Source organism: Gavialis gangeticus, unplaced genomic scaffold (assembly GCF_001723915.1).
Source record: "Gavialis gangeticus isolate Ggan-Ray unplaced genomic scaffold, GavGan_comp1, whole genome shotgun sequence".
NCBI classification, from domain to species: Eukaryota; Metazoa; Chordata; order Crocodylia; family Gavialidae; genus Gavialis; species Gavialis gangeticus.
The window spans coordinates 19,289,978-19,314,003 of NW_017729008.1; the positions used below are offsets into that span (position 1 = coordinate 19,289,978).

At 40.7% G+C, this 24,026-nt stretch overlaps 1 protein-coding gene across 2 annotated transcripts in view; it reads left to right on the forward strand.

Moving 5' to 3' along the window:
• PHTF2 (putative homeodomain transcription factor 2) overlaps positions 1–24,026 on the forward strand; it is a 240,976-nt gene that overhangs the window by 185,354 nt on the left and 31,596 nt on the right. Inside the window, exons 8-15 of one of the 2 annotated variants that reach the window (XM_019509475.1) lie at positions 1,384–1,585; positions 7,354–7,509; positions 10,103–10,321; positions 14,596–14,724; positions 15,966–16,238; positions 17,501–17,632; positions 19,910–19,996; positions 21,061–21,216. In XM_019509475.1, coding sequence (XP_019365020.1) covers positions 1,384–1,585; positions 7,354–7,509; positions 10,103–10,321; positions 14,596–14,724; positions 15,966–16,238; positions 17,501–17,632; positions 19,910–19,996; positions 21,061–21,216 — 1,354 coding nt within the window. The remainder of the gene's footprint in view (positions 1–1,383; positions 1,586–7,353; positions 7,510–10,102; positions 10,322–14,595; positions 14,725–15,965; positions 16,239–17,500; positions 17,633–19,909; positions 19,997–21,060; positions 21,217–24,026) is intronic. The other variant, XM_019509476.1, reaches the window with a different exon arrangement.

Below are 24,026 nucleotides of genomic sequence, written 5' to 3' on the forward strand. Positions count from 1 at the left end.
GTGCTTGGTGGCGCACCACCCTGACACCAGTCGCTGAGCCAGGGTGTGCAGGGTCACCCACACACTCCATGGTGGACCCGGAAGTGAACCAGAAGTGTGTCTAGTCCACTTCTGGGTCTACCACCGAGTGCACTGGGGACCCCCCTGCACTTCTGTGGGATGCTCCATCTGCCCCAGCATCTCAGCATTCATGAGCCTCCTGGTACCTTGACGTATGTAGAAAAATCATTTAAAGCTGTATCTGTGTCTGAATCATCAGATCTCTCCAAAATGATTTGGAGTGTTCTGATTCAATTTGTAGAGATTAAAGGGTCTCCTGATTTGATTTTGATTCGGAGATTCGGCTACCGAATCGGGCTGAATCTCCACCAAATCAAATCAGTGACGGAAGCTTCACACAGCCCTACATTTACTTCCATAATCACCTGGACTTCATATCTCTGGCAGCATCTTAATTTGGAGATGCAGTCATATAAAGTGCGCTGTAGGTATGCCCATCTTTGAAAATTCTGCTGATTGCTTCATCTGTTGATTAGTCAAAACCGTTGGTATGTAAGATGAAAGAAGAGGAACAAATTACAAGGAAGACTTCATAGGTATGCCATTTTATAATTATCGTCTTTCTTCCTGTCCACATTCTTCCTGCTTTCTCTCAAGGAATTGTCATTTGGTATAGGTCTTCTATTCTTTACTTAGGCAATTCTTTCAGACTTTGCAAGAGGAGGTCTTAAGCATAATGATTGAAGATGATAAACTAATATTGCCTCTTTGGAGGAGGTATAACACTCAAAACTAAATGGTAGCAACCTGCTTTACTCATCTGAAAATCTTCTAATAAACATAAACTGCATTTGGAATGGAAAAGAGGGATTGAAGATCAAAGAACAATACTTTTGGATGACTTAGTTCTGCACTTTTTTGTCCCTAAAGTGCAAAAACTAGGAAGTTTTAGTTGAAATAACTGGTGAGAATGTTTCTGCTGGTGAATATATTTTCTGTTTGTTACTATTTTACTATCAAGGGAATTCATTCCATTCATTGTTAGTAAGTAAGTGTTCTAAAAGCTTAGTTTTTAAACTAAGGGAATGGGATGTAAAATAAAGTTTTTTCTTGGTCCATGCCTCTTTTAGTAGTCTATATAACTTCATTCTTTAATGTATTTGGGTTTTGTAGTTTTATTTGGTATTTTGATATTACTTGTTAAGATTATGAAATGGTAAAAGAGTAAAAACACAGCTACATCAGTTGCTTGATTTAAGTACTAGTTTTAATCCATCTCAACAGTAAAATAAAAATGTGGATGGCAGAAAGTTAGATGTTTAAAAGGAATATTTCTTTTACCGGGAATACAGTAATTTTATGCACTTTTTGCTTTTAATTTAGGTCAAAGAAAACAAAGAGCTCAATAGATAAATCAACAGAGACTGATAATGGCTATGTTTCCCTTGATGGAAAAAAGACAGGCAAAAGCAGTGAAGATGGCACACAAACACATGAACCTCACTGTGAAGAGATTAGGCCAGATGAGGCAGGCTGGAACACAGGAACCATCAGAAATGCATACAACAATCATAGTCATCACAAAGTAAGTGTGCTTCATTGATTTTGGCAACAGTTTTATATAATTAGTAATAGTTTGTCAAATTATATTTATATTTGTGCCATAGCACTTTGGATAGAATCATGAGGTTGGAAGGGATCTGAAGGATCATCTATTCCAACTCCTTGCATAGATGCTATTTCTAGTAGTATTACTAAGAGGCGGGGGGGCGCACCAAGGCAGAAGTCACAGAAGCCCTGGTCATCGACTTAGGACTTGGACGATGTTCAGTTTCTCCATGGAGAGTCATTGCTCTTTCCTGGGGAAATCAAGAGTGTATGGCAGTTCGTAATTTTTCTCCTGGAGTAAAAGTGGCCACTCTGGGATAAAAATAATACGGAAACAACCGGAGTGAAGTGTTTCCCTAGAGAATATCTCTAAGGAGACAGAACTTCTGTACAGACAGCCAGTGTGCTTTACTGTTGCTTTTTCTCTCTCCCACAGGGTGAGGGAGAGCATGCATCAGTCCTAGCCAGGCAGGGAGCAGAAGCCCCCTGAATGCTTTGGGCTGGAAAACCACTGTGCTGAAGCACTTGGTTTATGTGTAGTTTCTGTCCCTAGCCCAATATAAGTGATCAGAAACCAGTTCAAATCTGTAACACAACAGAAGTTCAGTACATGTAAACAGCTTTCATAGTGGCCAAAACTGATTTAAGATAAATCTGGATGGATGTAGTATCAGCCTTAGCTGATTTAGGTTAAAATCAGTTTATTGAACTTGTGTTCCAGATCCCCTCCAGATGCAGAGTTAACTCATAGCCTCCAGCATCCCAGGATGCTTTGAACCTCCCCTGCAAGCTTCCTCTCACAGGGTGGGTGGGCTAGCCTTAGCCCAAGCTGTCTGCTCCAGCCGAGCTAGGAGGTGTTTCCTAGTGCCCCCCAGCTTCTGGCCTTGGCCACTGCAGGCGTGTGGCTGCATTTCTAGGATCAAAAGTGAATGCCTGTTCACTTGCTTATCAGTTCAGTCTATGCAGCTTAGACTAACCTGCAAAGATTGAATTGATTCAGCCTAGGGCTTTTTGACTCTGTGTATTTAGACTTTGGGGTATGTTCTGCTTCTGGCTTGTTCCCTGCCTGAATTGAAGTGTTTGGGTGCAGGGAAGCATACAGGCATATGCCCTGCCCAGCCTTAGCTGGGCTCCAGCACAGCACAGCACAGCACAGCACAGCACAGCACAGCACAGCACAGCACAGCACAGCACAGGGCTGGGAAAGGCTGGAGGACTCTTCTGTGCACAGCACAGACCTCACCCCCACCTTCCCTGCCAATCCCTGCCTATGTTCACTTAAAAAACAAACAAACACGCCTGAAAAGCTGTTTGGGCTGTGTGCTCTAGGCAGCTCCAGCATCCATACTGGCAGTCTTTGTTTCTCTGTCTGAACTTCTGTACAGGTCAGTTTTTCTCTCAAGCAAACCTGGGAAAGGTGGATGATTTGAAGGTGTATACATAGCCTTAGTGGGGGAGCTGAGTGCAACTGCTGCCCAGGGTGCAGCACTGCCACATTACATCTCAAACTATTCCTAAATCGTCTCAGACAAATACCTATTCAGGTTCTTAAAAAACTCTAATAAAGGAGGTTACAGAACTTCTTTAGGCAGTTTATTTCATTGTCAATCTGTGCTACAATTAAGAAGTTTTTCCTGATATTTAATCTAAACCTAAACCAGTCTCTATTTAACTTATGAATTTGCAAAAAGGTTTTTAAATAAAACTCATGTTATTGTACTTGGGGCTTAAGTGTAAGTTTGACCTTCAGGGTGTTCACTTATTTTCTTTCCTTGGTTCCCTAATGCTTTCTCTTTTTTATCTTTTCAATATTCTTTTTCTTTCTCAGGCATATCACTGAGATCTAGGCACTATTTTATTAAAAAAAATGCATAAAAAATTACACAGGGCTAAAATACACCATTACTACCTCAATTTTGCAGAAGGAAGAACACTTAAAACCTTTGTAGTGATGCCTGGGTTTAACCATGTGCAACTTAGGGTATTCTGAAAAAAATGCTCTTCAAGAGTTATTTTAACCCTTATAAATTAGAAAATAGCATTTACAAAAATTAACAAACATTTTGCTATTTTCTGTGGAGACTCCCTAACGAGATTCCTTTTCATTTGGATATACACAGAGTAGTGCTTATCTCCTGTACCCAATTTTTACTGACTTAGGGTTTTTTTTTCTTTTTCTTTAATGTAACACACCAACAGGTGTGATCTTGTGTGCATGCTCGCTCGCTCTCTCTCACTCTTACAGTTATTTCAGGCCTTATGTACAGATTTGCCTGTTGTAGGTGTTTTTCTGGCCCAAGTTTGCTGCTGTCTGCTACAAATTTCACACTAATAATGACAAAAAATCCTGACTCTGTCCACTCTGCCAAAATCTTCCTTGCCAGTCTTCTTAATTCATCGTTTCTCCTTTCCATATGCCTGTGTACAAAGGCAGAGAGATGATCTAAAAGGGTGTCCTTTTCCTCCCTGTCCCATGGAACAGAAAAGTCTCAATAATAGAAATTTCATCAGGAACTGGAGAGGAGGATGGAAAGCTGATTTTTGAAAAGCAGAGAATAGGGAGGAAGAAGGATATGTTGCTTGACAATGACCGTGGATCACTGTCAGGATACGAAAATCTAAAGGTGCAGCAGCTTGGAGGAAAATGAATGGAAGCAAAAATGAAACATTATATTATTCTACCTCCTATGGTAGTGGGGGCACTATAACACATATTTATTCCAGGTGGCTTTCAGTTACACTCTGATTTTGTTCAAATACATGTTATAGATAGGTTGCCATTTGTGAAGACTTGCACCAGAGCTGTCTGGAATATAGCTTTTCTATCTTGTGACATGGGCAAAGAAGCTATAGGTTGAGATGCTCAGGTCTACATGGCATTCATATTGCTATCCTCCTATTCTGATATGCTGTCTGGGCATCAGGGAGTATTCCATAAGGTCTTTCTTTCCATACTGCTCCAGGCACATACCTTAGGTGCTGCCAGCTCCAAAGGAGTGTGCTTATTGCCTTTTTTGGCTGAATAGGCTTTAACATCCACGCATACAGCTAAAGAAGTAATTGATTCTCAGCTGCTTAGGGACCAGATCCAGTATGAGGACATTCCAGTTCCTCAGTATTTTCTTTTCATTTTTTGATGAAGTTCTGATGCTTGAGTCCTTTTCTCTTATTCCTGACCACCTGAAAATTTACAAAGTAGTTTTTCTTGTAGCAATTTGTATAGATTTATAGTAAGGCCATCATAGATTTATAGATTGTAAGGCCAGAAGGGACCTCGGAAGATCATTGGGTCCAGCAACCTGCACCAAGCATGAAAGATAACTGGGGGTCAGGTGACCCCAGCAAGGTGACTGTCTCCTCTTGCAGATTTCCAAGGTAGGTGATTGCACCACCTTTGGAGGGAGCTTATTCCACAGTCTGGACACCCTGATTGTGAATAAGTTTTTCCTAATATTGAGCCTAAATCACTCTTCCAGGAGTAAGTGGCCATTACTCCTGGTTTTCCCCTTGGGTGCTCTGGTGAACAGTTGCTCACCCAGCCCTTGATCTACTCCCCTAGTGTAGCGGTAAGCTGCTACCAGGTCCCCTCTCAGCCTTCTTTTCCTCAGACTGAAGTGTCCCAGATCCCTCAGCCTTTCCTCATATGGCTTGCCTTTTAAGACTCTGATCATACGGGTGGCTCTTCTTTGGGCTGTCTCAAGCTTGTGCATGTCCTTGTGGTGCCCAGAACTGGACGCACTACTCCAACTGCATTCTCACCAGTGCTGAGTAGAGCAAAAGAGTCACCTCCTTGTTTTTGCCGGACATGTATTGATTGGTGCATGCCAGAGTATTGTTTGCCCTACTGGCTACAGCATCGCACTGCCAGCTCCTATTCATACTGTGGTCTATTATTACTCCCAGGTCCCTTTCATTCATGGTGCTAGTCAATTTGGTGCTGCCAAGCCTGTAGGTGTGTTGGGGGTTGCTTGTCCCGAGGTGGAGTCCTTTACATTTCTTAACACTGAACTTCATCAGATTCCAATCCGCCCAACTTGCTAGCATGTCTAGGTCCACCTGTAACTGTAGACTATCTTCAAGTGTAACTACACTTCCCGCTTAACTTGGGGTCGTCTGCAAACTTGGCCAGTGAGCTCTTCTCAGGGAGTTCACCAGAGTGCCGTGCCCAAAAGGGTTTTTTTTTCTTTTAACAAGAACATTATTTCAGCCACACCCAAATCTTTTAATATGGGTTGTCTTAGATGAGTGTTTCTGAAATTTTTAAAATTCAAGTCAACGCTCACTAGACTCAAGGCACCCTTCCAGAATATTTGTGGTTTGGGCAGTACCCCATTTCAAAGCCTAATTTATTACGGTGCTTGCCTGCAGAGGAGCCAGGTAGTAGGGCTTGGGGAGCAGCCAGGTAGGGACTGCCTAGTGTGACACCTGAGTTATTCTCCTGTCTCATGGTTTATCTATTTATCTCCTGATACCTGGCTTATTTCTTCACACCATAGGGCACCTTTTAAAGTATCTTCTTCATCCTGGTTGAGAATCATTGTCTTTTATTTTCACTGTAACCAGATTTCGTCCCCTCTACCCCCAAGATCTCAGTGCATAGAGAACGGGAAAGATTCCTGATGTTGGTTGGGATCTCTCTTTCTACATAAATGAGGCAAAGACTTTTAGAGCCTCATCTAATTTGTTCATAATCTGAATCTCTTTGTACGTCTCTAGAATGACAACTCGGTCTTCTGTACAAATTGTTTGATTTTAAGGTTATAAGACTTTAAGTGAGTACATCAGCTGTTTCTTTAAAATAGTTGCTGATGGCTCAGACTCCTTTTTGAAAGACGTAGAAGCAAGCAGCTCTGCTACTATGGACACTATACATAACGCCTGCTTTCAGAACTAGCCATTCTGAGCGGCAACCTAATGGACAAAGCAAATGTCCTATACATTTACTACCTTTTCCAGGTTCATCCTGTGTAATTATGCCTGTGCTAAGCAATCTATATAATTCCTTCAAAGTACACAAGTTGCACAGCCAGACTGACTAGAAATCCCCCCCTCCCCCTAACCCTTGTGATTATCCAATGAACACTGTATAGCAACTGGTTGATATTACTCATATCGATATACTTCCATGTAGTAGAGGAAGAGACTGTAGTAGAGATGGAGGCAGAGCAGAAAGAAATCTGCTAGTCTGTGGTGACTTGCTATCTACCAGCCAACCTCCAATACCTGTGAGGGGGACCCTAATTACCAATATCAGCCCTTCCAACTTTTTTTTTTTAAGAAGTTGGGGTGAAAATTGAGCTAGAAGACTACAGTTACTGTGTTGTTTTACAAACACACCTTAAGAAAAGTGTGAGCTATGAAGTTGCTATTGAATCTCCTCATTCAGTTGGACAAGAGATCTCAATGTCAGTCAATTCATTCTATGGAAGTATCGATCTGATCGATTCAGGGTTGCTGAGCCAGAATCTCTTCTGGGATCCTGCTTTTCCTCATTTCCATACCTGTTTGGGTCATTGAATAGATATCGTTGTGCATGAGAGCAAGCAATAGTTTTTTTGTTTTCTTTTCCTATACCACATTGAATTAAAAGTGATGCTGAGGAAAACCTGAGAACTGAGGTGAAAGGGGAGACAACTGACTTCAAAGAAAGTCTCAATTGAACCTTCAATTGAAAGTTGAATTAAAAGATAATTTTAATAAGTAGTAATGTGTGTCTTACTAACAGTAAATTATTGATTGGCCTAGGATTCCCACAGGGCAATAACAAATGTATCTGATGAAGTTTCAAGTGAGGAAGGGCCAGAAACTGGCTACCCTCTACGCCGTCACGTAGAACGTGCCTCCAGTGATTGTGCTCTTCGAAACAGGAAATCCCATTATAAGAAACACTACCCTGCAGAGGTATGTTCTATTCCTACATATCCTTTCTATAGTTAATTTAAATGTATGGATACTTTATTGAATATATTTCTTTCTTCTAAAGTAATTCTAGATTTACCAATCTTCTGTTAATAGGCAGAATCATTATACTTTTACAAATATTTTTCAGAAATCACTGTCTTTGGGGAATGAGTGCTGTTTGCAGTTTGGTTTAATTCAATTTGAACCTCAGCATATTTTTCACAGAAGGATATTACAGTATTGACTGCTAAGCTCTTGCTCTGTTCTTTGGACCTGAATGAGTAGCTCTCTCATCTGAAGATTGCTGATTCTGTATGGCAGCAGTCATCTCCTTGTGGCAACAGTCCTCTGCTGGGAGAAGTCATTCATCTAAGGAATTAATTGTTTCTTGTTACGTGAGAGACATCTTTTTTGTCTGACAGGCACCTGCTTATAGTTTTTGTCATTACTTGGTTGGTATTAGTGCACCCTCCCTGGTATTTGGACACAGAATTCGTGGTGACATATATCAGATTGCAATTTAGCGAATTTAATATCTTTCCGAATAAGTTCTGCTTAGTGTTGTCCGTTTATGAGGAACATAGAGCCAAAAAGGAGAATTTGATTCGACATTTGAGTTCTGTCTATGTAAGGGGTTTCTCCAATGTGGATGTTTTTCTAGATGTGAATGTAAAACGTTCCTTAAAAGTATTCGTTTTTTCAATTATTTTTGGCTAATATGACTACTACATTTTGAACCTGAGCTAGCTCATTCATCCCTTTTTCTGTTATTTCTGCATAGCACTGCATAGTGCTTTATAATCATAACTTCTTTTTGGAGCTGCTATATCTGACAGTAAAAATACAGGTTTATATTTCTAAGCCATTTAATTCTCTACTGTCAAATACTTTTTTGACCTGGGTGTATCTAGCTCTTGCACAATGCAGCTTATTATAAGAATATTAAAATGAGTGTTAAGTATTCTTGATGTAACATCCAGAATTTTCCAGAAGCTGAGTACTTTGAATGGGCTTACTCTTGCTCTCTTTTTTCTAATGTTTAAAGGTTTGTCAGTATGGTATAACAGATCACCAGTGTCTGTTAACTTTACATTTCTTCTATTAATTGCCATGGGTGGGGAAACCAAGCCCATGTAATAGGAAGGAAGCTAGGCAATAGTTTTAGAATCTGTAAATGTTTCATTTGATCTCAAGGCGGTTTTTTTGCTAAGTCAGTTGATGAGCTCTTGCTCATAGATGAGACAATCATGATACATTGAAAGCTTGCTTCACTATTTGCTTGTTAACAATAGACTATTGTTGCAGCACAAACTCTCCGTTAATGTTTTGACTGTATTTTCTTCAGAACTGAGTGGTGCTTATTAGGTGGTTAGCATTTACTGTATGCAGTATAGAGTTTTACTGTTTAGTTGTACATAGGAGTAATTCTGTAATTCAACATATCTCTCTAATTTTTTTTTTTAAATCAGAAAGCCACACATTTCTATGTGGCTGCATTAACATTTCCATTCTGCATTAATTTTGCAACTTATGTTCCAAAAAGAAGGGCAGGTTCAATATAACATTTTTCAAACCTTTTTTTTTTTTGTCTTGGCAAAATGACCTGCTGAAGACAGTGGAAGCATGACTTCTAACAAGAACAGACAATCTACACTCTGATAGTTAAACATTTTAAAATGAATTAATAGTACTTGTACTGAGATTTTGCTTGGTATTTACTGTTGATGTGTCCCAGTATTTCCTTCACCATTGAGAACAAGATAAACTTAGAGGAGGCTGTAGCAGTAAAAGAAGATTTTTGGTTCAAGAAGAGTTGGAATTGTTGAATGGAAAGACTGTTCATGCATTAGGGAATATTTACATTTAATTCAGAAAGCCATGTACCCTTGCTAGTTGCTGGAGTAATTCCAGGTTCTACATTCTGCTTTTTAGAAGAGAACACTAAAAGGTATATTTTAACATTTGGTCTCGACTGTCTGGAAGCTGCAGCTGGTAAAGAAAGTGGCACCCCACCTTCTGACAAGAGCATGTCACCAGGAGCACATTATTCCAGTGCTCCGGAGTCTGGAATGGTTTCCATTAGCTTGGCAGCTGCAATGTGAGGTGCTGGTCTTGATTATAAAGTCTTAACTGTCCTGAGTCCTATACACCAAAAGTGACTACCTTCTTCGTTATGCTCCATAATGATCCCTAACATCAGCTGAGTGACCTCCTGCAAGTATCTGTGTGCGCCACGTTTGCTTAGCTCAGCCAGGTGGGAGGTCATTCTTGATTGTTGCTGTACAGTTCTGGGACTCCCTTTTCCTTGAGGCCTGCCAGACCCTGAGCCTGGCTATCTTTTGGAAGTGCAGTAAGAGCTTTTTCATTTGAGCAGGCTTTTAGCAGGTGGGGTTAGGTTCCAGGTATTTTTTGGAATACAGTTTTATGGTTTAATTATTTTAGCTGTCTTTATTGTAAGCTGCAAGATGCTCTGAGGCTTCTTGGGGCATAAAAATCAAATAGATAGATACATAAACTTTGAAACTGACCTTTTAGGAAAAGGGATGGAGTGCCCTAGACTGCTTTAATGCTTATGCCTATGTTCTTCTTTCAGGATGCACCTAAGTCAGGTACTAGTTGTAGTTCTCGATGTTCAAGTTCGAGGCAGGATTCTGAGAGCACAAGGCCAGAATCAGAAACAGAAGATGTACTATGGGAAGACCTTTTGCACTGTGCAGAATGCCATTCTTCCTGTACCAGTGAGACAGATGTAGAAAGCCCTCAAGTCAACCCATGTGGAAAGAAAGAATATAGAGATGACCCATTTCATCAGGTTAGTTTCAAATAATTTTAATTTTACATTGGGAGCACATCCTGCCTTCAGTTCTACTAGCTTTGGCACATTGGCTATAGGCACATGTCTATTTGTAGCACTGTAATCAAAACTCCAAAAGTTTAGTTTATCCATTTTGTTCTTAGTTTGTTACCAATGTCTTTTGGGAAGTGCAACACATATGTAGGAAAGAAAAATTAATTTGTTCTCATTAGACATGTATTTAAATTTATGAAAGGCGTTGAACTTGATATAGCTGATAGGTACAGATAAAAGGTTAAGAAATAAGGACCAGAGCGTAAAAAATTGGATGTCTGTGTTTTGGCAAAATTACTGACTGTAATAGATGTTAAGTCTTTCGAACAAGTTAGCCAAAATAAGTCTTTCGAATAAGTTTGATGATCTGATTAGGTCCCTTCCGACCCTACCAACTACGAAACTATGAAAAACTTTATTTATGTAGAATAGTTTTTGAGGCATTCATTTTGGACCATGGCTTCAAATTTAAATCCACAAAAGAAAGAACATTAAGGGCGCATCCAGACAAGCACGGATGTTTGTTTACCTGGGGACAGGTAGCAGTGGCACATCTTGTGCCGCTGCTACTTGTCCTTGAGGAATACCCATGCCATGCATGCTCTGGCATGTGGCAGGTTACCCCAGGTGGGGTAGGGGAGGCTGGGGCCAGCAACTGGGCTGACCCCAGCAGCCTTACCTGGGGTCCTGGGGGCCTCTCAGGGCTGCAGCCTCAGGAATTCTGGCCAGCAGCTGGAGCATGTCTCCGGCCAGCCAGACTTCGGTTTTAGGTGGTGCGTGCTGCCACCATGTGTGCCACACTACTTTTTTCTGGCATGGGTTTTTTTGACCTCGGGACATCCTGGGGTCCCTCCTCCCCCATGTGTGGTGCCACACACCACACATCTGTGCTCATCTGTGTTTGCTTTCACATGGGCCCCTCATGGATGTTATAGTTAAGATGTGATTAACTGCTTAATCATGTCTTAAGTAGTGACCTGGGCACACATTCAATCAATTAATGGTGTGATAAAACAAGGGATAAACCACAGTTATTACACAAAATATATGTAATGATTTTTGGCTGGTTCTTACCATGCCTTTGATTGAACATGTGGCTAGTGCCCAGCCTTTGGATGAAGCAAACAGGAGCCTTTCAAGACTCCCATGTGCTCCAGAGTCCAGGAGTGCTCCTCAGCTGATCAGGACACTCAGCTGGGGAAGTGCACCATTCACTCCCAGCCACAGGTGTGCATGATGTGCTCCCAGGATTGGGAGTTCCAGTCAGCTAATTGGGGCTCCCAACCAGGGGAGCACAGAAAGCAAAGTTTGCTACTTGCCAGTGTATGAGGAACCTGGTATTGGGCTCCTCCAGCACCAGCAGTATGGTGTAATGGGATATGACGCAGGATCCCACAATTGCACCTCCTGCCATACATGTGTATCATGCTACATCACACCATTGGGAACCTGCATCACATCCCATCACACTGTTAATGAACATGTGCCAGGAGCCCCGCTTCTGTCTCAAAATTACTTTAATGCAGTTTATTTTTGGGGAGTAGTTATCTGTCAAAAAGAAGAGTGTAAGTTATTCATATGCTCAGTAGTATAACTGAGTGGCAACCAGGCACCAGTCCTGGGCTCTGACTTGAGAGGGGGGTGCACCTGCCACTTCTGCTTCTGTCCCAGCTACAGCCTCTGCCCTGAGCACCACTGCCACTCAGAGCATAGAACTGCCCAATTAGGCCTCAGAGTTATTCATTATTGAAATACAGAGGTAAGGAACTCTGAATTAGATCAAAATGAGCCTTTCTGGCTTGGAAGCTATCCTAGCTATTCCTTAAACACTTTATTCTCTCACAATTCACCCAGTTTTTAAACTGTTTTTATCAGTGGTGTAGTTTAGGTTCTGTTGATGTAACACTAATAATATGACCAGCTGACAGGCTTTAGCAATACAGAGGATCCAAGTGAATCCTAGAAAAACCATTCTCTAGAAAAGATTTAGCTTAAAACAGGTAATAAACATCTGTTGTATGTTTTAGTCAAGGTAGTAAGCCTTTCTTTATATACTTCCCCATAATATGAACATGCTGGTTACATGTCACTGCCTTCATCCACATGTAGTGCGTGATGCTAGTGGCTGTTAAAAGCTGTTGCCTCATTATATAAATTAAAACAGTTAAAAAATTTTTTTAAATGTCACAAGCAATCAAAAGTTTTATTCTAAGCATGGGTTATTTCTAGAACTGATTGGGAATGTTTCCATTTAAAAATGTTTTTCAGTTTGTCAAAACTAATTTTTCATTGTTGAAATACTATGACAATTTTTTTATCTGTAAGGTTCAAGTCCAAAACAAAAGACATGGACACCCCCTTCCTTTAGACTGCCAAAGCAGACACTTGACTGTTGGTTTAGTCAGGGATGATCCTGCCTTGATCAGGAGGATGGACTAAATGACCTCATATGGTCCCTTCAAGCTCTACTTTCCTGTGGTCCTATGATCCTATGCCTGGTGGCTAGGGCACTCAGCTAGGATATAGGAGACCCATATTAAAGTCCCTTGACTCCTGTTTCTCCACATCCAAAGCAACTGCTGCTCGAGTTACTGTCTCTCTTTCAGTCTCTTCTGTTGGTATTGTTCCATTCTGTGTGAGTATTTAAATATTCCTCGGGCCAAATAGAGACCTCAACTGAGACCTGTTTCAGTCTCAACTTCAGTGATTTGGTTATGCTTTTGTTTCGCATTGGAACAAAAATAGGACTAAACTTTGAAATCTTTGGAAAATAACACTTCTTTTGCAAGCCAACCATAGTTGCCAGCAAGGTTTGAAACTTTTGGTGCCTAGCAGTGGCCTCTATCCCTTAAGATATATGTGTAATTCATATTTTCAGTGCAGTCAGCTAGTACAAGAGAAACTGTCAAATGCTTTGCCAATGGGTTCCAAACTACATGCTACACAACAATAGAATTCTGGTTGTCTCTGGTGCTGGGCAGCAAAAGTAGTCTAATAGTTAGAGAGAGCCTAATAAATGTAAATATTTTGTATGTTCAGTTAGATGAATGGATTACACAGGGCTGCTATATTAGATACCTTGTTTCTATTCCAATTCTCTAAAGCTGAGATATAAGGCCTTGGTTAGAATTAAGGACTGAGATGCACAAATATATATTAGGAAAAGTGACCTCAGAATTTATTGCAGTTTGGCACCCAGCGTCATACATTTTCACCAGGATTCTCACTGTGTTTCCCAAGCTTTTCAGGAAAATGAAGCAAAATAGGCCTTACAAGGAAAGGTTGGAAGAACATGGGCTTATTTAGTCTGGAAAAGACAAGACTGAGGCAGGGATTTGACAAGTTGTCAATTGTAAAGATGTTAGTAATAGGCTGTTCTCTGTGGCTGCAGGCTACAAGACAAGAATTAACGATCTTAAAGTACATCAGAGGAAATTTGGCTGGGATATTAAGAAGGACTAGCTAATTATGAATGGGGTTAAGCACTGAAACAGTTTGCAGAGAGAGAGGTTAAGGGAATCTCCATCCTTTGGGAGATTTTAAGAGCAGATTAGACAAGAACTTGGTTGAGATGGTTTAGACAAGCACAGTCCTGCCTTAAGCAGGAGGCTGGATTTGATGACCTTTTGAGATCCCTTTCAGCCCTATCATTCTGTCATTCTTTGCATCCTTCCCACCCTTTAATCCCACTGAATGTTGCTATTCCTATGTACAGCTCCATATTATTGTGTTTTCTTATCTTGTTTTATGTTTAACCCATTTCACTTCTCATTCAATTGCTGACATTTTAAACCAGTGGCTTTTGAGTTTGTTCCATTCATCCAAATGGATGTTGTTTGCACCTGGAAGCTATTGTTTTAGGCTTTCTATGAACACAGGCAAATATTGCTTTACCAAGGGTTTGTCCAAAACCATAAGAGCGAGATTCTTTATGTTAAGAAAGAATCTTGAAAAAACTGAGAAATCTGTCTGTGCTCCTGTCCATCATTCACATTTATGAGGTTTTTCCTGTGTGTTGAAAAACATTCGAGGCTAAAGGGCATTGTGTAATAAGAAGCATACAGACAATCTCATTTTGCAAAACATTTCACAAAATACATTACATATAAAAGCTCTATATGGCAGTGTTCATGACAGTTATACAGTTTGTGTCAGCAAAAGTATTGACATTAGAGTAAATATTGTTGATAGTGATATGATACTTACTGCATATGCATCAATACTGTTTTTTCCTGTAGAGTCATTTGCCGTGGCTCCACAGTTCAAACCCAGGACTAGAAAAAATAAGTGCAATTGTATGGGAAGGTAACGATTGCAAGAAAGCTGATATGTCCGTGCTTGAAATCAGCGGCATGATAATGAACAGAGTAAGTATTCTTTTTCTTTTACCCTATGCAAATTACACTTAGGAATCTGAAGTCTTCATTTTTGGCAGATATTTTCTCTTTTGTAATCAACAAATCCATTGGTAGTGTTGCTCCATAATATATCTCATTGTGATTTCTTTGGGTTGTCATTGGTAGTTATACAAGTGAATCTTGGGTTCAGTCGTATAGGCAACCCCCATTTAACACTGTTTCACTTAGCAGTATTTCACTATAATGCTTATTTTAAATTGATACCTGATTTGACGTAGTGCTCAGCAAGTTTCGTTATAGCAGTTGTGGTCGCCATCTTGGGTCATTAAAAACAATTGCAGTCGCCATCTTGGGTCATCAGATACTTTCGGTTTCACTTAACACTTGGTTTTTCAGGAACCAATTAAGAGCGCTAAGTGGGGGTTGCCTGTACTTGTTTTAGGTTACTGTAGACCCATATAGTAAGTTAACCTGAATGTTTCTTTTATTTGTTTTCCGAAACTGAAATGATCTGTGAATATCACTTCTGATCCTTGGGCTCCTGGGAACAGGCGCTGTCATGTTTTGGGGGTTAGATCTATATTAAAGATGCAGATTTCAGTATTAGAAAGCTGGAGTTTAGTTTGCTTACTTTAGGAAGCAGACCTTTAAAAGAATTAATGCCATGTCTCCTTGCAATACTGTTATATATTTAATTCAACTTTTTGGGTGTTACTCCTAAGAACAACATAGTCCTGTGGGATTATTAAGTTGCATCTGAATACGTAGTCAGGATTGACTGTCTATATGTTAAGAGCTGTGCAAACCTTTAGAAAGATAGGGGCCCCACAGAGTTCAAATCAAGAAGACAAAACAGAAGAGAGCAGGACATACATAAACAAAAGTGATCAGAATGATTTGTACACATTTTGTCGGATTTATTTTAAATTAAAAACTTTATACTCAGCTACTCTGCTGACTATCCTTTTTTAATTCATTATATAGATTATTTTTAGGGCTTGTATTTATTTGTTTATCTTTCAGTGCGCAGAAACTGTTTTCATCTGATTCTATAGCTATTGATGCATCCTCACCTCTATTTCATTATGCTGTATATTTTGTAAAAGTAAATTTTAGAGGTATTTGGAAAATACTTTGTTTTGCACGTGATGTGAGTTAAAACAAACTTTATAAATAGCAAAGTTGTAGCTAAGATTTGTTGACACTAATAAGCATGTAATTAAATCCAATCATATTTCTTCAATTTTTAGGTGAACAGCTATATACCAGGAATAGGATACCAGATTTTTGGAAACTTAGTCTCCCTAATCCTAGGTTTAACACCATTTGTATTTCGACTTTCCCAAGCTGCAGATTTGGAACAACTAGCTACACATTCTGCTACTGAACTTTACGTTCTTGCATTTGGGTCAAATGGAGACATACTTGTTTTTTCAATGGTTATAATAAGTTTTGTCGTCCGTGTGTCCCTTGTGTGGATTTTCTTTTTTCTGCTCTGTGTAGCAGAGAGAACATATAAACAGGTAGGTTTAATAAGAAGCCTCTTACTGTATCCTTTTAGAGAAGGGAAAGAAAATTAGTAGTATTACTTATGGTGTTGTAACTACGATAGTCCAAGAAATATGTGAGAAGCAAGGATTTTTGTGGGTGGTAACTTTTACTGGACTATCTGATTAGTTGGGATAGATTTAGACAAGCTTTTGAATGGAGCACATTTGTCTTCAGTTCAGCGTTCAGTCTTTATAGCTTGGGGCAATGTTTCTCAACCGGGGTGTCATGGCCATTAGGTAGAACTGCCCTGCACACCTCGTGCACAGCCAGATTAGGACCACATGGTCTGGTGAGACCACATAGTACCTCCCAAAAACAGAGGTGCACAGTATGGATGGAGCTGTCTTGCATGCCTCTTTCCAGAACGAGTGCCCAGGAAGTCTGGACCAGGAAGGGCTGGGGCAAGAGTGGAGATTCCTGCCTGCTTTAGGTTTATTAGATAACCCCAATGCAGGTAGGAGCATATGTTCCTGCCACAGGCCTTCCCAGTCTGGTTGTGCACAAGATGCATGAGGCAGTTCCTTCTTGCTGTGGCATCAGTACCCCAGTTGCCAGTCACCAAGGTAAGCGGAGTCAGCCAAGAGTGATTCTTAACCGAGGTGCTGCCAAAATTAACGAAGTTATAGAGAGGTGCCCTAAATCTAAAAAAAATTTTAAAAAGGTAGAGAAGCACTGGCCTGGGGACATAGAGCATAGGACAGAAGTGCTCTGTTTCTTGCCGATCTCTCCAGTTTTACCAGCTTCTGTAGTTGCCAGGCTTTCCTGTCACAGAGCTTTTCTGAGGGAAATTTGAAACTTCTTTTCAGATTTCTAATACAGTAAGAGCTCTGTCATCTGGCATCCCCCAGGAATGGGGGATGCTGGATAACAAAATATGTTGGTTAATTGAGCGGCCTGAACAGGCATCCTTGCCTGGGTCCAGGGTGTCACCGACCCTCCCCGCAGGCCCTGCGGGACAGGGAGGTGGGTCCTGCGCAGCCTGTTATTCCCCCGGGCCGGTTTCACTTTTCCTTACAAGCCAGCATGCCAGTTAACAAAGCGTGCCAGCTTGTAATGGTCTGGTTTCTGGAGATTTTGCTGTAATTTGCCCATCGATTTGACTCAATTTGCCCAATGAATTCCCAATAATGTTGCAAAGATGCATTTGCATTTTCAAGTTACCTCTTTTTTCCTCCCTATCCTTCAGACAGGAACAATTCCTTAATAGTAAAACTGTCGATTTTTTTTTTTGTAGAGGTTACTTTTTGCCAAACTGTTTGGTCATTTAACATCTGCTAGAAGAGCAAGAAAATCAGAAGTTCCTCACTTCCGGTTAAAGAAAGTGCAAAACATAAAAATGTGGCTCTCTCTCCGATCCTATCTGAAGGTAAAAAAATATTTTTTTTCTCTCATTTGTTTATTGTAAATATAAATCCATGTTCTGTTATTGGAAAGCTGGTATTCTTCACCTGATTTCTCTAAAGGCAGAAGACCTGTGTTGGTATACATGTGCCTTATGCATTTCAAATGTTATCAACCACTGAAATCAAGGGCCTGCCTTTCTTTAAGGAAATATTTTAACTTCTACCACAACCAGTTCACCTGATCATTTTCTTACTGAAAACATGTTCATGAAATATAGATGCATTTCTCCATTGCTTGGATAAAAGACAAATCCTGTCATTTGTTCCTACAAAAACCAGTTAAGTCATTCTGTAGGCTCTTGATAGACATAGCAGAGCGAACGAAGGATCAAGTGATTGCAATCCAAGAGCTGTTTGGAGCATGCTTCCCTAGATCTCAGGCAACAGCAGCAGATTTACTAAGAAATATCCATCTCAAACATTTGTAGTGCCCTCCCCTGTCCCACCCTGCTTTCACAGAGCTATTTTAGTAGAAACTTGCACTTCTTACATAAGTGTCTTCAATCTATAAATACCCAGAATTTGATTTGTCCACATGAAATTCAGCCTGTCATGTAACCTATGAGTCAGTTGATATAGTATGGATTACAGCGTAGTCTAAAAAATAATTTGTCAGATAATTCTCTTCCAGTGCATTTTTGAGTAAATTTATTTCTTATGAAAGTATAGCCTAGAGCCAAGCAGAAAAGCATTCACAGCTTTGCCAAAGCACTTAATTGTTGAATTACACAACTCTGCTATTTCAAAGCCCCCTTTTAAATCCGCTATGCCAACTTGTGTGTGTATGTAAGGCAAAGAGAGACCTCTTTGCCTTTGCTCCCTTGATGCAACTTGTGTGTTCTGTTGTGATTCAAGATGGTGAGACTTTGAAATTACATCCATATGTAGTATTTTCATTTTCCCCATTTTTTTTGCTTTCATGACTACCACATGTGCATATTCTACTCATTCTTAGGTAAGCTACTTTCAGTGTTCACTTTGATTATTGTCCAGGAAGAAGCTGGAGATTTAAGAAATATTTTGCATTGAATTTGTTCAGGTTTTCAGTGTGTTCCAACTAAGTAAATATAATGTTTGCATTCTAGAACTCCTGTACTTCTTAGGAACACAGCTAGTAATATTTTTCAGAAGAGAAAAGAATGTAGGAAGTAAAAATGTACGCGTTTCATGACCATCTTGTTTGTCAATCCAGCAGAGGGTGCTCAGATCTTAAAAACCTTTCAGCAAAAGCCATTATATTATTACAGAAGTTTCTTGCTATATAAGTACCCAGCAGTGAGATTTTTTTAAAAACAATAAAATGTACCTTTACAGGCCATCTTCTGAGCCCAGAACTTTGTCTTCTTCTTTTGTCAGAATTTTAATGTGTTGGAACATTATTCATATACCACCTTGCACAATAGGATTCTGGTCCTTGACTAAGACTAAGACTCCTAAGTCCTAGTCTAACATAAATATACTGTATATGATATACTCCTTTACTAGATACTCCTATACTCCTAGAGGAGGAAGAGGATGGATATGTGAAATAATCTGTTAATCACTCAGTGTAATATATTTGTACTGTAGAACATGTGTTATTTTGGCAGCAATTACCCATCCCTATTCTGTTGTCAACCCAGGTTAAGTAATTCACTGTGGCCTGAAGCAGCATACTCCTTTACTTCATTAAGCAGTTGGGGAATCTCTTTAGGTGGAAGCAGCTTTGGGTCAGTAAGGAGCTGATCAAACACTTCCTATTCTTTAAATTTTTCTGAGCGGTCTCAGTTTTTCCTTGTTTCATTAGTATTGAATGTTCTCAGGAAGGATCACCGTGCAGTTATACTGTTTACTAGCCAGTTGCCCATCAGGAATGGTGAGGGGGGTTGGAGCACTGCCACCCACCACCCTGTGCCATCGCTGCCTCCCAGGACCTCTGTCCACTCCGTCCCCACCATCATGGTGGCGCTCCACCACACTACTACTGTCTCCTGTCTGGAACCCGCTCTGATTTGCTGTTTCAGTCAGCATTGTGACAACCAATCAGAGTGTGAATAAAGCATTATGACCAGACAGACAGACAAAGGCTTTTATTACATTAGAATGTTAAATACATTATTTAATGTAACCTACAACTTTAAATACTGTTGTGATCCATGATTAGATGGTGTGAGGGAGTATTAACCTGACTAGATCTACAAGTTTGCCTAATGACTACAGTGATTTTTCTTTTGGTCAGTCAATATTTCCCTTACTTTCAGCGGCGAGGTCCTCAACGCTCAGTTGATGTTATAGTTTCATCTGCCTTCTTACTGACTATCTCAGTTGTATTTATCTGCTGTGCACAGGTGAGCTAATTTTACTTGTGTATAGGAAAATAGGATTTATATATTATTTTCATTATTTTTACTTTAAGCAGTTCTACCGGACGCAAAGTGAAAATAACTAACATCTGTTGGTGACTTTCTACAAAGTTTATGAGAAATACACAGTGCTCAATTTATGTCGTTTAATGGCAAACATTCTGCCAATAGTATAAATTAAGGAAACAAACCGTGCTACTGGTTTTTGTGTATTTTACAACCTATAAACAAATTACTTTTGCAAACCCTTACATTAAAAAGGTCATTTGGGATTGGCATCTATTTGTAACTCAGATTTTAACAGTGTAGTATAATGTAGTATAATTCACAGAAACCTAACTTTCCTTTTGTTCCTTTCTTTCTTTTTTATAAATTGTCATCCTGAGTTCTCAGTAGGACATAAGAAAGACTGTGTTGTTCAAGTATTAGGCTGCCCTCTAGTGGAATGCACAGTAATAAGCAAGCTATTTTGAAACATTATAATTACTGAAAATACTTGCTTGAGCACGTGCACCTAATCATAGGGTTGTTTCACCTGTTGGCAATATTTTATCCTCTTTTAACCAAAAGTAATTTTACTGCCTCTTCCTGGTTTCTAAATATAAATACTTTAATATGAACATAATTAAGTTTAGTAGCATTATTTGAATTCAGTTTTCCTTTTAATCTAGTCAATTACAACATAAACATAATTGTTTTCAATCAAATGCAATTACTTCACAAGCTTGACCTTTTTGTTTTGTTTTAGAATAGCCTTGTATAATATGCATTTCTGTCACTACTGACATTCAAAATGAGAATATCACTTTCTAATTTTTATTTCTGCCATTTAGATTACTCTTCTAGTGGGCCTTCTCAGTGCTTCAATGAAAACCTGTTAATTTTGGAATATAAATTAATTTAAAAATCAATTACAAAATAGTAACCAAATCCGTATGAAAAAGTATAGGATAAATTTATTTTATTTTATTGTAACCACATGATCTGGACATTTACAAACCCTTTTGAAATTAATGACTCTCAATTTTGCCTTTTATCTTTACTTTCAGCTGCTTCATGTGCATGAGATCTTCCTTGATTGTCACTACAATTGGGAACTAGTGATTTGGTGCATTTCACTAACACTTTTTCTCCTAAGATTTGTTACACTTGGATCAGAAACCAGTAAAAAATACAGCAATACCTCAATATTACTTACTGAGCAGGTGAGCATGTACATAAAACTGGGGCCGTGGGCTTTAGAACCATTGAAAATAGTCCAGGGTAGGGGGGAGACATTCATGCATACAAAGAAATTGGGTATTAATGACGTTTTGCAACCTGTTGGTCAGTTTCTGTATTTGTATCTGCTTCTAAATGTAGAAACTTCTGAAATAGTAATGCAAGATAAAAAATGTACCACTGACTTTGTGTAGACATTTTGCAAATCTTGATGTTTTGTAGGCAGGCTGTAGAAGCTCTTGTCAAACAGGCTCCCTCCTGGAAAACTGAAGGGAAACATTTCTTGAAGTCTTGTTCACTTACTGAAAAAGTGCTCCTTGGAGCAAGGGACACCGTGGCTGAAAGTAACACAAATTATATCATTTATATAAAGTGTCTAAAGAAACACAGCTTACACTTAAGCTTCCTTTTAAAAAGAAGCTTCCTGTGTCAAAGATATGGCTCTTGGGCTGGATCCAGCCTGCAGTGCCATATCCTGTCCTGCAGAGCTTCTGGAAGGGCAAGGAATTGAGAGGCAAGGCCCACCACCAAAATCTAACATTCAGAGCCCCATTGGGGGGTGCATGTTGTTGGTGGAGCGGCAAGCAACTGCCCTGCAACTCAGGAATCTGTGGCAGTTCATGCTGCCACTGCTGTCCACTCCTTTCCTGATCCAGCCTGATTTAATACCTTCGGAGATGCATTAAAAATTAACCTTTTTTATATTGTATTAAATGTATTAATATTTATTAGTTTCTCTATCTTTGTGATTATCCCTAGTAAGTCTGGCCATAAAGCACCACAGGCAGGCTTGTTTTCTATCAGGGACAGTGACAGAGTAAATCAGTGAGCAGCTAATCTACAAAAAGCCCAATGTTATGTTTTAGGTAAAAGCATTACAGAGGCCAGTCTTAACAATGAACAATCTACACACATCCTAAGCTCATCAAGTCTTATATGTCTGCATGGGGCTCTGGCAGGTCCAATAGTCAGGGTTGTGAGTTCTTGGATTTGTGTATATCTCTAAATCCAAATCACAGCTGTCTTTTTATGTACTCTGCTTTATCTTTTTTCAAACTAGAATAAACAAGCTTATGCAGTTCCCTTCAGTGGGTGAGACTTTTTCCAGAGTCATTTATCTGCCTAGTGATTAGTATTAATTACCCCCAGTGAGCCAGGAACACAATGATATATAATACTTACCGCTTTGATACAAAAGTCTTTTTGAATATTTCATGTGTATATAATGCCTATCAGATCTCAGGATAATAGTCTCAGATCTTCATGCTGACAGCGTCTCTGATTTGTTATTTCTAGGAACACTGTCTGAACCCTAAGCCAAAGGTTAAGTTTACAGTAATACATAAATGCCTGAAGGGCCACACTGTTGGTATAACAAGCATACTGGTTCAGTTCAGACTCCTCAGTGTTGTTAGTTTGGGCTATACTCATATGCTGGATCCAGATGTGTAGGCATGTGTGGTTTGTGGTTCTGCAAAAGCTCTTCGCACTGCCGCCACAAATTGCACACGTTGCACGTTAATCAGTGCTCAGCACTGCTAATTTGCAGCACCGGGGCAAAAGTTGCTACTGGGATTTCCTGGTAGCAAAAAAAAAAAGAAAAAGAAAAACCTCTAGAAAAAAAGTGGTGCAAACTATGCCAAAGTGGTGAGTGCTGGGACAAATGGAGAGATGCCCTGGGCTGCCTGCTTTCCCATCTCCACATGCTGTGAAGCCCCTGTGCTGAGGAAGCCTGTGCCCCAGCCAGCTGCTTCCTGCCTGGGTGGCGCGCAGCGTGCCTCGAAACAGGGAAGCAGGCAGCCTTGGGCTGGCTGCTCCCTGGTTTTCGTGTGTCTCTGCAGGGTCTCCACTGCAGAGCCCCCACCCTAAGGCGCACATGGAGCCCCTGCCCTGAAGAACACTACGTCCCCACCAGCCATGGAGCCAGCTGGCTGGGGTGCAGTGTGCCCCAAGAAGGGGAAGCAGGCAGCCTTGGGCCTGCTCCCCTGTCTCTGCCTGTCTCAGCCCAGGGATTCCACTGCACAACCTCCACACTGAGGCACTTGAAGCCTCTGCGCTAAGGCACACTACACCCCGGGCAGCCACAGACCAGCTGGCTGGGGCTCATGTGCTTTGAGACAAGGCAGTGCCCTGTCTCGAGGCACACTGTGCCCCAGTGCAGGGGCTGCACATGGAGCCCCCATGCTGAGATACATGGAGACAAGGGAGTAACCAACCCAAGGCTGCCTGCTCCCCTGTCTTGAGGCACACTGCATCCTAGCCAGGCAAGGAGCAGCTGACTGGGGCATAGGGTACCTCCGCATGGGGACTCCACAGTGTGCGTACATGGAGGAGCAGGCAGCCCTGGGCACAGGGTGCCTCAGCTCCCAGGGCTGCTTGCTCCTCCATCTCCATGTGCTGTTCCTGGCTGGGCAGGGCACAGGCTCCTTCAGCGCAGGGGATGGCTAGCCCCTGCTGTGGCACCCTGTGCCTCAGCCAGCTCCTCCCCAGCATGTGGAACAATGGGACAATGTGTCCTGCTCCAAAGCACATGGGCAGGGGCATGCACTAGAGCACAAAGTAGTGGCATAAATTTGTGCCACTACTATTCATGCTGCTGTAAAGGCATACCCCTGCTCATGTGGCCTGACCATAGTGGCTGACAGAGGCTTACCAGGGCACCTCTGTGCCCAGGGCAGCTGTGATATCTGGGACAGGGCCAGCTGCCACCAATCCACTGCTATGCTGGCAGCTATTTTTGTGCCTGTCCCTTCCCCATTTAAGGGTGAGCATGCATGTCCATTTCCCTGGCCAC